This window comes from Gorilla gorilla, chromosome 1 (assembly GCF_029281585.2).
Source record: "Gorilla gorilla gorilla isolate KB3781 chromosome 1, NHGRI_mGorGor1-v2.1_pri, whole genome shotgun sequence".
In the NCBI taxonomy this organism is placed as follows: Eukaryota; Metazoa; Chordata; class Mammalia; order Primates; family Hominidae; genus Gorilla; species Gorilla gorilla.
This window is the reverse complement of record NC_073224.2, coordinates 119,681,299-119,695,612: the sequence shown is the minus strand read 5'-3', so window position 1 is coordinate 119,695,612 and position 14,314 is coordinate 119,681,299. Positions and strand designations below refer to the sequence as shown.

Here is a 14,314-nt window from a genome sequence, read left to right as displayed (position 1 = left end):
GGATTATTTGTGGGGTAACTGCAGTGCAGTATGGAGTCCTCTTGGGGACAGATAGATCCATACCATTTGATCTATAGTCACATAAGAACAAACAATAAAAAGAAAAGACATGCTTAAGAGTGAAAGAGAAAGGGAGGGAGAAAAGAAGGAAGGGTGGATGGAAGGACACTAGCTTAGTAAGGGGTCAACTTTGGACTCTATTTCTGGTTCAGTTTTCATTTGTGACTTCAGTGCTTTAGTGTTAGTTCATTTTCTGTGAATCAGTTTCCTTATATGTGAAATAAATATGATAAATCCTAATTGAACTCACAGACTCATGAGAAGATAGAAGTGAACACATTTTAAAAACATCACACAAAGAGGAACTATTATGTGGTCCACATTTATATATGTGGGGTAGCGTCTGAAGAGGTGCCTGGACTAAGATGGTCCCAGAGCCACAAGGTTTTTGCCAAAAATGATGCTTTGTGAATTCATAACAAGGGCTCCGAGTCACCAGATCTTAGAGCCGACTCAGTGTGCACTGTCTGAAAGGGGGTACCCAGTTCTGAGGCTTCAAGACATGTCCCCAGCAGACCTTCCCAGTGCCTTCCCAGAGGATTCAAAACTGTTGAGCAGGACAGCACCATCACATCAAGGCACAAGTGCCAGGGAGAGGTGTTAAACTCTCCCCACTGGCCTCCCTGGTACACACATGGACACTTACCACCTCCCTCAGCCGCCTTAAGCATCAGAGAACTCAAAGGACTCTGTAAGTGATGTTTCCAAGCTCATATCGAACTACTGGGCAAAATTTCAGGGGCTCTGTCACTTCCTGGAGAAGCTCGGATGGGGTGACCACACATCCATACTGCCTGAGTCAGCCCCGGCTTACGCCTGTTGTCCCGGTGTAACCATTGCTAGCACACCCTTTCCCTCTCAGAAGTGCCCCAGTTTGAATGAAACCTCTTCGTGATCCCCTTGGGAGGTCAACTCTGAGGGACCCAGAAACTGCCTTTTGACTGCATTTAGTACTCCATGAAGTCACCCTCATTTCTTTTTCATTCCAGGTGCATAGCGTAATGTCCATGTTGTTCTACACTCTGATCACAGCTTTTCTGATCGGCATACAGGCGGAACTACACTCAGAGAGCAATGTCCCTGCAGGACACACCATCCCCCAAGCCCACTGGACTAAACTTCAGCATTCCCTTGACACTGCCCTTCGCAGAGCCCGCAGCGCCCCGGCAGCGGCGATAGCTGCACGTGTGGCAGGGCAGACCCGCAACATTACTGTGGACCCCAGGCTGTTTAAAAAGCGGCGACTCCGTTCACCCCGTGTGCTGTTTAGCACCCAGCCCCCACCTGAAGCTGCAGACACTCAGGATCTGGACTTCGAGGTCGGTGGTGCTGCCCCCTTCAACAGGACTCACAGGAGCAAGCGGTCATCATCCCATCCCATCTTCCACAGGGGCGAATTCTCGGTGTGTGACAGTGTCAGCGTGTGGGTTGGGGATAAGACAACCGCCACAGACATCAAGGGCAAGGAGGTGATGGTGTTGGGAGAGGTGAACATTAACAACAGTGTATTCAAACAGTACTTTTTTGAGACCAAGTGCCGGGACCCAAATCCCGTTGACAGCGGGTGCCGGGGCATTGACTCAAAGCACTGGAACTCATATTGTACCACGACTCACACCTTTGTCAAGGCGCTGACCATGGATGGCAAGCAGGCTGCCTGGCGGTTTATCCGGATAGATACGGCCTGTGTGTGTGTGCTCAGCAGGAAGGCTGTGAGAAGAGCCTGACCTGCCGACACGCTCCCTCCCCCTGCCCCTTCTACACTCTCCTGGGCCCCTCCCTACCTCAACCTGTAAATTATTTTAAATTATAAGGACTGCATGGTAATTTATAGTTTATACAGTTTTAAAGAATCATTATTTATTAAATTTTTGGAAGCATCCTGTGTGCTGATGCTGGTTATTTTTCTCAGTAAAATCATCTGCAAGTCTCAGGAAGATGCAGGGGGAATTGTCTGAAGCACCCCCTGGCTCCTTCTAAGGCCCACCTGTAACCCTTACCCCACCCCCAGCCAGTGCTGCAACTTCAGGAAAGGCTAACTGGTTTCAGATATTAGCCTAAGCCAGGCATGATTAGCAAAGGAAACCTGCTGGATTGCAACTTTGTTCTACATTCCAGAGCCAAAGCTACCTAATCATTGGATTACCTGCCCACGGCCTGGAAGCATGGGCCCTGGTCTCCTCCCTTGGGGAAGTTAGTGGAGCCTCATCAGGAGGCAGATCATCACTGGGCATGGGGCTTCCCTGGCCTCAGAGGCACAGTCTCAGTCCTAGGGGCACTCGATAGACAGGAAGAGGCTTGCACCAAAGATCTGTGAGCTGCTCATTTGTAGAGGGAGTTGTGCTGTCTGGAAGAGTTGTAACAGAGTAATCTCACGAGGCCTGTCAAAGTAGATCTGGTTTCATGTTCAGCTGGCCTTAGTACTCGTTTTATCCCTCAGCAGCCTCCTGCAGAAAGACTTCATTACCCCAAGAAAACATTAGTGCCTCCGACACTCTTGCAACCCACTAACAGCCACAGTAGCAACTTCCAGGGGCCCCACCATCAGCCCACAGCCAGGGAAGCCAGAGACGGGAGAGAACTTCTGAAAACGTTTTTATTCTTAATTGGATGATTTCCATAAGTGACCAAAGGTGACTGGGGCCGTGGGACCTGCAGAGAAGAGGGTGGGGCAGAAAGACTAAGTAAATGGAGTGAGAACCAAATAAACCTGGAGATGTGGAGGACAGGTGGGCCGGCAGGGAACAATGGCTTTCTGCTTCTCCCAAACAGGGGAAATGAAACAAGGATGACAAAGAGAAGGCCAGAGGTGGATGTGAAGAAGGGGAGGGGAGGACAGAGCAGGAGGAGGAGGAAGGTGTGATCTCTCATCTTTACCAGCACTCTCCAGCCTCCAGGAAAGTTTGCAACCTGGGTGGTTCTTGTGGGGCTTTTTGGATGTGCTAATAAACACTGACTCCAACAAGAGCATCTTAGACAGGAGTGAAGGTGACAGAGGGACTCCAGGGTTCAGCCTGCAGCAGGGCTCCACCAAGCCTCACACGACCCCTTTCCCCTGCAACTTTCATTTTGTATTTTCCTTGAAGCCACAATATTCCCCCAGACAGAGCACTTATATTAAGACAGAAAATTTCCCCTCCTATCCATCCTGTCTCCCCCCGAGGATGAAATGCCTACACTGGTTTTCAAGAGAACAGGCCCAAATTGTCCATCCGAGAAAAAAGCAAATGGTCTTATTCATTCCCTCTGTAATTCTCGCTGCCCGGCCCCACCTCCAACCCCATCCAAATAGGGCAAATTAGAAACGTAGGGAGCTTTGGCATGAGAGCCATTTGATTAGGGTAGAAGCATGATGAAATGTGCCCTGTTTTTTCTATCAGAGCCACTGCAATTGGAATAAAGATTTATGCTCAAGAAACACCAGCTAGAACATTCTGTGCTGAGATTCTAAGTGAGATAAAGGCCTCAGGGAGGAGCCCTCCCAGAGATCTGTGTCTGTGACTTTTACTGGGGTCCAATGCCAGTGGTCTCAGCCGTCCTAGGTGCCCCTACAAAGTTTCTGGGTGCCTTTTTTTCTCTTAGGACTGGACTTCGGGCCTGGGATGTGGGGAGAGGAGTGGAGAGGGAGGCCTTCAGGGAGCTCCCCATCAGGAAGGTTGGCTTGTGAGCAGCTACACCAACAAAGAGGGTCCTGGAGTGCTGCCCGCGGCACTGCTAGACACTGGGACATCTAAAAAATGTCTTTGGCTCCCCTGGGCCGCCGAGAGGGAGGACCCTCTGAGGGAGCACAGAGGCTGAGGCCCTCACTTCCATGTGGGCTGCTCTCTTGCGTGTCCGGTAAGAGGAGGGCCCCTCATCCCAGGAACACCACCACCTTCCCAAAAGCAAAATCTGCTCTAGGCGGAAACACTGGAGTCCCAGCGTGGGAGCCAATGTTTTCACACAATATAAGGGATATCAGTTTGGCTGATTGGCGTCGGAGCCTTCCAAAAACAACCCCGCGCCCGGTGGTTTCCGCAGCTTGGGCTCTGCTCCCACACACGGAGGGGAGCCCTGGCTTTCAGAGCCACCTGGGCTGCCCCAGAAAGGCTGACCGGGGTCGCCAGGGCCCCAGCCACTTGAACACCAAGAAAACAGCTTCAAACCGCCCACTATACTCTGCTGAGGAGCGGCAGCAGCACATTTTGCAAAATTTTCCTTCCTGTGCCTCACTGAGATTTTTCTGCCTGGGTTCCCCAAAAGCCCAAAAGGTGAGAGCAGATCCGTCTCCTCTCGGCAACTTCCTTTGCTGGAAGGCGTCCTCCACCACGCCCAAGAAAACTAGCGCCCGCCCTGGCTGTCCGCCCTCCTAGCAAGGCTCAGGCCCCGGCCTGGGAGACCGCAGGGTGCCTGACTCTGGGGTACACTCAGTTGTCCCTCTGACGCCCTCCACCAACCAGAGCGCCAGCCTCCCCAGCCTGACCCCCTTCCCTGCTAATAGAAAGCCCACCATGGGGACAGAGTTTCAGCAACAACCCAGCAGCTATTTTCATTTCCGTGAAACAGGAGTGTTCCTCCTAAAAGCCTTACCACTTTCTCCTCAGCATCATCCACATCATGGGAGGAGGATCCGCCCAGAGCTGGAATAGAGGACAAAAGGGCACCCGGGTCTCGTGTCCGCCCTGTCCGCTCCTTGGAGGAGAGACAGCTGGGCAAGAGAAGCGGAGCCGAGTGGAAGTGTAGGCTATGGAGAACCTAGGGGCCTGGGAGTCTTTCTCGCACAGGCCTGAACGGAACAGTGGGAGGCAACGGGTGCTCAGAGTTGAGGTCATCAGCCAAACCCAGCGCCGAGGGAGCAGCCCAGTGTCATGGTACAAACTCTGGGCTTGGTGTCAGCAGAGCTGGGTTCTGGCCCCAGCTCCCCCATTTCTATCTGTGAAACTTTGGCAAGCAACAGTTCCTCTTTGAGCTTGGTTCTTGCAGCTGTGAAATGAAAATAATCATTCCTATATCCCAGAGTTGTGAGCATGAAGCAAAACCAAGTATTTGAAAGCAAACAGTCCAGTCCTATGCAAGTGTTAGGAAAAGTAATTTATTCCAAACTTAACAATTCCTGTGTTGATTATAGGAGAGAAGCAACTATGTTGGTGCTCACTAAATGTTTGTTTATTGGCACATGTATGGATTGGATAAGGGAAACCCTCTGGTCAGTGGACATCATGGAATATAGATGTGGCATAGCCAGGCCATGATAGATAGATAGATAGATAGATAGATAGATAGATAGATAGATAGATAGATAGATAGATAGATAGATCAGGCATAGCCTGCTTTTACCAGGAGGTTAAAAGAAAGAATGGCAGCTATTCAGCTTCAGATGCCTGAATCCGGGTTCAGATAGGCCACCTGGATTCTAGTGATTCCAGCATAGTGGTAGGCTTTGGAGTCAAACAAGTACTTCTGCTAAGGCTGTGTAACCTTAAGCAAGTTGCTTAACATCTCTGACAACGACATATGGAAACTCTGACAATTTCTTCATCTGTGAAATATGGATGATAGTAGTGCTTTTCTCAGAGGGCTGAGAGATAATTTAATGAGATAATACACATAAATATACAAAACTACCTAGCACTTAAGAAGTGTATAATAAATTTTCGTTTTGAAAAGTAGATTAGCTGAGAACCCCTAAAAGGATGTTGGAATAGTGGAACAACTTTCCACAAGGCAAGGAAGATTATGGACAGTTTTATAGATGTATCCTAGGTTTATTCCATGACAAGCAATGCTAATAGTGACCTTAGTGTTTATTAAGAGCTTGGTATGTTCAAGGCATCGCACTAAGCACTTTATGTGGATTAGCTCAGGCAAGCCTCTGGGTTCTAAGACAAAAGACTATCTTAAGTCAAGTGTCGGGGAAGGCTGTGCTTTCTGCTTATGTGCATCAATGCCAGAGAAGTGCTCCACAGTTCCCTGGGATGTGTTTACTCCCCCAGCTCTTGGCAAGTTTATAAACCATTGGCTCTGAAAGTTTCCACGTGTCAAGCACGTGGGATCTGTTTTGCTCTAATTCACTTGGCTTTGCAACTGAAAAGCTGTTACCTTCCCAAAATTCACCTGGGTGTGTGAAGATGGCTCAGGGGGTCCAGGGCCAACAGTAAGTTGGGCAAATCTTCCCTCCACCACAGCAGCCTTCAGAGAATCCCTCCAACCCAGGGATGCTCCTTAAAGTCAAGGATGCAGCACATCTGTGTTTCTTCAGCACCTGGACCCAATCTTGCATGTGGCAGGCAATCAATGTCCTAAGGAAGGGAAGACAGAACTTAGTTTCCATCTTTTTCTCCATCCCCACCATCCACAGCCTATCTCCTCCTATCCCCTGCACCTACCTTGTGTTAGCCATAAATGCGTTAATGGTCTCAGTTGAAAACAGGGTCCTCCCTGAGGCATGTGACACATCTGGGTAATTTTCAGAGGCTGGTATCAAGAGCAAGATCAGACCATCAGGGATAAAGCCTGGCCTCACCAATAGCTTGGCTGAGTGACACTGGACAAATTACTTCTCTCTCTGCACTGCAGTTTTCTTACATGTAAAATGTAGGTGAAAATAAGAGAACCTACTTCATTGTATTGTAAGGCATTTGGTCCAATGTTTGGTACATAATAAATCATTGTATATGAAACATATGTAAATATACAGTACACACAGCTACATATACATATATGCACAGAAATAGACACAATATACAAACATACACACACAAGGATAGTGTGTGTGCATATGTGTGTGTGTATATGTGTGAATAACCCCTGGAAGCTAAGAAGCAGCCAAGAAGTGCACATTCTACACTCACATGCACCCACCCACTGACTTAAAAACACAGAGTGCAACATACAAATCCATCCAATAAACATTCTAAACAATGGCTACAGTAGTAAGAAGTAATCCAATGGAAAGAGTAAGCCAGGAAAGACTTCCTGGAGGAAACAACTTCGAACTACGTGCGGAAAATAAGTTGAGTGAAATTATTGTCCTGTGCTGAGACTTACTCCAGAATCACGAACAAGGTAAAATCCAACCAAGAGGCTGCCCAGCCTCAATGGGAGAGAGACCGCTAATAGAATTGAGAGTCTCTGTCTGTTCTCTCACTTCGTTCTGAGCTACAACTGGCAGAGGAGTTAGCTTCTCCTGCAATTACAGACCTTAGAAGAATTCAGAGAATAACCCTGTGAAATCCTGTAGGAAGACACAGTTAAAGTCCCCATGTGGTTTTCACAAAATCTTGTCTCTGTTAAGACCAAACACCAAAGAGCTGGTCAAATATCTTCCTGAAGATGGGGCCTCCTCCAGCCATATCAGCTGGGTTTCCTTGATCCCCAAAACAAGAAGAAAAAAAAGGCTCTCAGAGTAGGTACCATGCACCCCTGGCTCCAGGGGGAGACTTGGGTTGGAGAGGCCAGCCCGGCGCCTTGGCTAACGTTTGGTGCCACAGCTAAGTGCAGCCTCCAGCTTAGCGGCCTCTCCCCTTTATCTCGCCCCCACCATTCCTTTCACTTTGACATAATGAAAGTGCAACTTGCACACTGTCTCGAGATTGCATATGATAATTGGAAACATGTGTCTGAGCTGGCATCCCTTCAAAGGGCTTTGGAACTCTAACTTGGGCTGTCTTCTGATTGCAATAGCAATCCCCCAAGCTGGCTCTCCAGTCTTCACATTCCTTCAGCTGCACCTTAGTGTTAACTCTTGCCAGGAGAAGGCTGTTGCAAGCAGAGCTCATTCCTGAGGGTCTGCAGAGGCTGGCAATAACGGTTTCCCAAGTGCACAGCAAGGCTCTGGGCTTGGCATCTGGGCACTGACTTTTCAGACAATAACAGCAAGAAACAGCAGGTCCATTTTCCTTTTTGCAGAAATGGCACATTGACGGGTTGACACCCAGGCAGAGGCCTGGGTCTTTTGGGGCATTGTTTGGACTCTCAAGGGTTGTGATGCTGGACCCTATCTAATCCAGCAGGGTGCTTTTTTCCTGAAGAAAATATCAAAATGTCATTATGTCACCAGGAGACTCCTGAGGAAAGTACAGAATCAATGGTGACTCCACTGCAATCACCCCAACCTGTGTGATTGACAGGTTAGGCCAAGGGGACCTTATTCAGTTCAGCAGACACTGACAGCACATCTGTGATGTGCAAGGTGCCATGCTAGGCCCAGAGTAGACACAGGAGTAAGATGGGGCCCCTGTCCTCCAGGCTCTTACATCCCAGATGGAGACTGAATAGAGGATTGGGTGTTACTTTCAACTTTCAGTCTGGATATACCCATAGACCACATATCCACAGCACATAGAGGCAGCCCCAACACCCTCTGGTGTAGGCAGCAATCACCCGGCCCACCCCCACACACACCTTGGCCTCCACCTGCTTATCGATGACCTGCTCCCACTCCTGTCTCAAACCTACTGAGTTCCAAACTCTCAGCTGGCCCTGCACCCCTAACCATAATCCTGCCCTGGGATCTCTATGGAAGTGTTTCTCAAACTTTCAGGTTCACGTGAATCAGGTCTGATTCAGTAGGTGATGGATGGGGGACTAAGATCCTGCATGTCTAACAAACCCCTAGATGACGTACACAGTGCTGCTCCGGGGACCGCGCTTTGAACAGCGAGGTCCTACACCACACGTGGCTCCCCAGTGGTCTCGACCTGTTCTTGCTTAGGAACTCTAACAAGGCTCATTTCTTTGGTTCTCAGGCCAACTGGCCTTGGACAGAGCAGTCCTGGCTTGAGCTCCACTAGTGGGATTCCAACCTCTGCCTTTGGTAAGGAGAAGTCAGAAAGAGGCCCATCTGACTAACATCATACTGGGGAAAATGTGGTGTGGATGACAACCAAGTCCCAAGAAGGTAGGAACCTATCCCAGAAGGAAGCTGGAGGTGGAGAAACGGGTAGGAAGGAGAGGGTGTGTGTCAGTCCTTGAAGGTGTATTTGACAGAGAGGCAGAAAGAGCAAGGCACCTGCTACACAGCACCAGCCTTGGTGCTATTTGTAGAAAAAAGACTTGGTGGCAAGCAAAGCACAGCATTGGAGGCCTGAGGTGGAGGTTTTCCCTCTTGAAATAAATCTGAGCAAGCGTTCTCTCTACTCTTATCCTCAGTTTCTTCTTCTTCTTGATAGCAAAAGAGAGAGTCCTCCTCCTCAGTGTCAGACATCTTGGACTGTCCTAAAGCTTCCCAGAGGGGCTGTTTTTACTGCACCCAGGAGAGTTTACATAACACTTACATCAGCAATGGTTGTAAAAATGAAAAATGTCACAGTTCAATGTGTAAAACAAGTAGCTCCCATCAGTTTCAGAGTTTGTCTTCTTTCAGCTTTAAGTAGATGAATTCCGTAGTCAAACCATGTCAGGAGTCATTTGAAGCATTTGAACACCCCAAGCCAGGCCTCCTGATGGCCATATGTGGAGTTTCCACCACAGGCTCTTACCCTCAAAGGGCAATATACAGTTTATTTACAGTTTGTCATATTTGAAGAATGTCCTTTAAAAATAACAACCAGTTCTATTCCTTCTTTCTTAAGTTGGCTCCTTTCTCAGCCTATAACACTTGTTGCTGTAATCACAATCTCTCTTTTATCCATTAAATAAAAATATCACTATTTTGAGCAAAAGATCATGAACACAATAAAAATGAGGCTTATGATTGTCACAAGAGAAGCTTAGCTGGAAAAAAATGTTGCAAAGAATTCAAACCACCAAAAGTTTATCAGAACAGATGGCCAAGAAGCTCTCTGAATTAATAGTTGCTCTAAGCAATAAAATCAAAGTAAATGTTGTCTGTGTATACCAGAAATCGCATATTCAGATCAGCCAGTGAAGCTCTTTGGTTTACATTTAGGTATCTGGTGCCACAGATATGCAGCCTCAGGTGGTAAATATAAGTTTATCTCTGGAAAATATGTTGTTTCAGAGACTGAAGTTTTTTTTTTGTTTTTTGTTTTTTGTTTTTTACTTTTATTTTACAACATGATTCTACACAGAGCAAGAGCCAGAAGACAAAAGTCTGGGTGAAACTCCCCCTAAATCAGTCTTGCTCAGTTTTTCCAGCAGCCTCCGGATTCAGCACAGGCAGGGATTCCAGCTGGGAAAGCTATCAGTTTGCTGCTGATTTTCTTCTTCTGTGCTTACCTTTCACTTGGGTCATTTTCCTGATTTTTCTACACATGTTCCAGGAAGCCTTCCCTCGGCCTCCTGTCAGACAAGACTTCTTCCCCATTGAGCAATCACACAGGATAAGATTCATGGCTGGGGAAAGTGATGATAGGACTGAGGTCTATGAGCAAGAGGGCCCAACATACATCAAAGGGCTTGGATGACTCGTGGTAACAAAAAGCAAAACTCTATTCATTGAGAGATTTATTCTACATAGACTTTAATCATGGCTTTATTCACTGTGGTTTGTGTGTATTTGGTGAGTCACAAAGGTTTTTAAGAGAAAGAGGCTTTTCAATATTTTTCTTCATTATGAAAGCTTTGTCTTATGTAAAGCAATAAAAACACAATTAAAATGGAATATCCAGATTCCAGTGGAATGAGGGGAGAGTGTCAGAAAAAGAAGGTGATATTTAAATTGGAATCCTGGCTGTGCCACTGAGGAAGACAGGCTCAACCCATTGACATATGCAGACCATCTGGAGTACGGGGTAAATCTCAGTGCTATTTTCTTTTAACTGCAGAGTTCAGGTGGCAAGTAGTGGCAGGTTCAGGAAAACACAGTGAGCACTACTGCCCTCAACACACCCACACAAGCTATGTATTTATTTCTGCCCCTTATTGGCTGAGGGTAAAAAAATAAAAATTAAAAAATCCTATTCCATCTACTCCATTAGGCCATATTGGCCCAAACTACAAATTCACCTATTTGTTGTTTTTTGAATTTTTATGAATTTATATTTTGGTGGGGGAGAGGTAAGTATGGCAGAGAGGTTAGGAGAATAAGGTACAAGAGCAGAATTCCTTGGTTCAAATCCTAGCTCCCCTAATTAATAACTATGTGGCCCAGAGCAAGTTACCTAAGCTGTGTTTCTTTATCTGTAAAATGGAGATGACCTTTTGCCTCAGGGTTTAATATCATCTCTGTAAAGTGCCCAGAGTATTGTTAGTTGGCAACATTACCTTTCTCTCACACAGAAGTGAACTCTATGGCTTCATTCCATTAAGGAAACCAAGAAGGACTAGAGAAAGGAAAGGCATCATAAGTTCCAACTCTGAGAAGGAGAGGTGGAAAAGGAGACCAGAAAGCAAAGTGCTAAGAGAAGAGACCATCTGGCTCACTGTTGGACAGCCTGGATGCTACAGTGAGTTTTTCCTCATGCTGAACTAAACATCTTTCCTCAACATTTCCACCTTTCACCCAAAGTGCTGTTTCTGGAACAATACATGGAGTTGGCCCGTGCCCTTTTCTATGTGACAAATCTTTGAAAATAGCTATTATGTCCCCACCTAAGTGTTTTATTTCCCAGGCTAAGCATTCCTGAGTCCTTCGATTATCCCTGGATGATGGAGTTTCCAGGCCCCTTCCCATCATGGCCAGACTTCTCTGGACACACTCTAATTTCTCCATGTTCCTCTTAAAATGTGGTGTCCAGAAGGAAACACAATACTCTAGATGTGGACTGACCAAACACTAATTACAATGGGACTATTAACTCCTTTGATCCACAGAGTATATTTCTATTAATGGAGGCTAAAATTACACAAACTTTTTTGGTGGCCACATCACACTACGTTTTCATTTTGAGTTGATGGTAAATTATAGCCCCTTGGTTTTTTGTTTTGTTGCGTTGTGTTTATTTTTTACTACTGTATTTATTTAACCAGGACTCCTCTGTCTTGCATCTTGCCAGTAATTATTTAGCTTAAACACAGAAATCTGGCTGACTAAATGGTGAGAGTTAAGGTCTTTGTGGGCAGGAACTACGTCTAGCTCATCATGGCATTCCCAAGTCTAGCACATTGCCTGGCTTATCCATGTGGTAGCAGTATCTTCTACCTCTTGCCTCCCATCATGATGACAGCTTAAGGAAGAAAGGCACAAAGAATGTACCAGGCAGAAGCTCAATCTTTACTCCTAATTCTAGCATTAGCCCCAAATCCCTATGACATCTCCCACTCTGGCAACTCAGAATAGAGCATTTTTGTAGGACTTTTATGCCCTTATTTGAATAAGCCTATATGATGGCAAACTCAACAGGGAAGGAAGAGGAAAGGAAAAAAGCAAATCTAAAACAGGGGATGAATAAAATACTGTTTGCTCAGTCCAGCTCCATGTCTATTTGCCTGTCCTTCCCACCAAGAACTCTACCACTTCAATTTGGGGCATTTTGTGAGGAGGGGGGAATCTTTGCGCTCCCCCTAGAGGTTAGAATATGGGACTAATAAGAGATGTTCAGTACTTAAATGATCACTGATGTTGCATTATTTCTGAATCTTAATCCAGTATTCCAACATATTGATCAATCCTCTCAACTATCAGATAATTGTGAGTTTAAGAAGGATTGGGCCAACCTGAGGCTTCTAAATGAAATACTATTGCATGAGACCTTGGTCCAAGGAAGTCACTGCAAACTCATTTTGCCTGAACATGAACTTCCTTACCTTGTTTGCTTGCTCCTGTCAGCTTTGGACCCCAGGCAGCCTCCCACACACTTCCAGGCTTTGCATTTGCTTAACTTGGACTTCAGATTTATTATTCATTCACTTGGTCATCCAAGTCAAGGGCTGCATAGGCGCTGGGAATACACTAGAGAGAAAAATCAGACATGGGAATTATAATCTAGTGAAAGAGGAAAATAACCCACAAATAAGAGAAGTTGTAGCCAAAAGAAGCACATAGGGTCCTGAGCACCACGATAGGGGGCTCTGACCTTATTGAGGAAGAGAAAGTGATGTGTGAGATGAGAAATTAACACGATCAGCTAGTTAAGGATGGGACTGAAGTGAAGGAATTTCCAAGTAGAAGAAATGGCCTTCTGCAAAGAAACCTGGTACATAAGGGAGCCCAGCAAGTACCAGAAGCTGAAAAGAGGCCAGCATGGCTAGAACAGAATGCAGAGAGGAAGCTCACAGGGAGATAAGGCTACAGAAGAGAGCTGCTTGGCTTGTCACCAAGACCTGCCTCCAGATTAACTCTGACCCATGACCCATGCCTTTTGAGCATGACTGTCACATAACTCTTTTTTCCTTTGAGACAAAGTCTTGCTCTGTCACTGAGGCTGGATTGCAGTGGCGTGATCTCGGCTCACTGCAACCTCTGCCTTCCAGGTTCAAGCGATTCTCCTATCTCAGCCTCCTGAGTAGCTGGGATTACAGGCATGCACCACCACACCTGGCTAATTTTTGTATTTTTAGTACAGGTGGGGTTTCACCACGTTGGCCAGGCTGGTCTTGAACTCCTGGTCTCAAGTGATAGCCTGTCTTGGCCTCCCAAAGTGCTGGGATTACAGGCATGAGCCACCGTACCCAGCCAACTGTCACATAATTCTTAAACTGCCTTTTCCATTCTGTCTGCAAGAATTTCATGAAATACATTGTCAAATACTTCAAGGAAATCAAAATACATTATGTGCACATTATGACCCTGATAGAGCAGTGATTCCATTACAGACCATAGGCATAGTATTTCAAGGATGAGTGAAGATTTTTTGTTTGCTTTTCTTATTTAACAGGGAATGTTTGGACATACTTAAAAGCATAGGAAGAAGTCAAAGAGGGAGAACAATGGGTGCTAGAGAAGATGGTAGAGTAGGGGAAAAACAGATTCCTTCATGAAGAGACACTAGGTGCCTCCCTAATATCTTTCTGTGAATAGTTTCATTTATGTCTTTAAAATCATTCAGCAATACTTTTTATTTGTGCAATGTTTTTTTCTTGTAGGTGAGAAATATCAACGGGTGACCATGCAACCTGAAGCCTATTTTTCTCCATTCCAGAATTATTGAATACCAGCTACTTATCTGTAACCAAGCAGTAGCACCCTCTACTTTTATTGTTCATTTGTCTAATCACCCATTCTTTCAGCAAATATGTATTAAGTTCTGTCTATGTACTAGACATTGGAGATAAAAAATATTAATGAAACAGAGTATTTGCCCTCAGAAGGCTCACCAACAAGTGACAAAACAGTAGGTGCCCAGGATTCAATTAATGAGTGATGACTAAATGCAAATGTAAACAAATGGTAACATGAGGTGAGAGAAAGCTCTTAATTCTGTGTATGGAGGAG

General features: G+C 46.0%; 1 protein-coding gene across 6 annotated transcripts in view; it reads left to right on the top strand.

Annotated features, from left to right (window-relative positions):
* Window positions 1-1,945, top strand: part of NGF (nerve growth factor) — a 52,580-nt gene extending 50,635 nt beyond the window's left edge. For all 6 annotated transcript variants that reach the window (XM_019037218.3, XM_063695776.1, XM_063695781.1 and 3 more), the window contains one exon: window positions 1,050-1,945. In XM_019037218.3, coding sequence (XP_018892763.1) covers window positions 1,062-1,787 — 726 coding nt within the window. In that variant the 5' untranslated portion in view covers window positions 1,050-1,061 and the 3' untranslated portion in view covers window positions 1,788-1,945. The remainder of the gene's footprint in view (window positions 1-1,049) is intronic.
* Window positions 1,946-14,314: the final 12,369 nt, after the last annotated feature.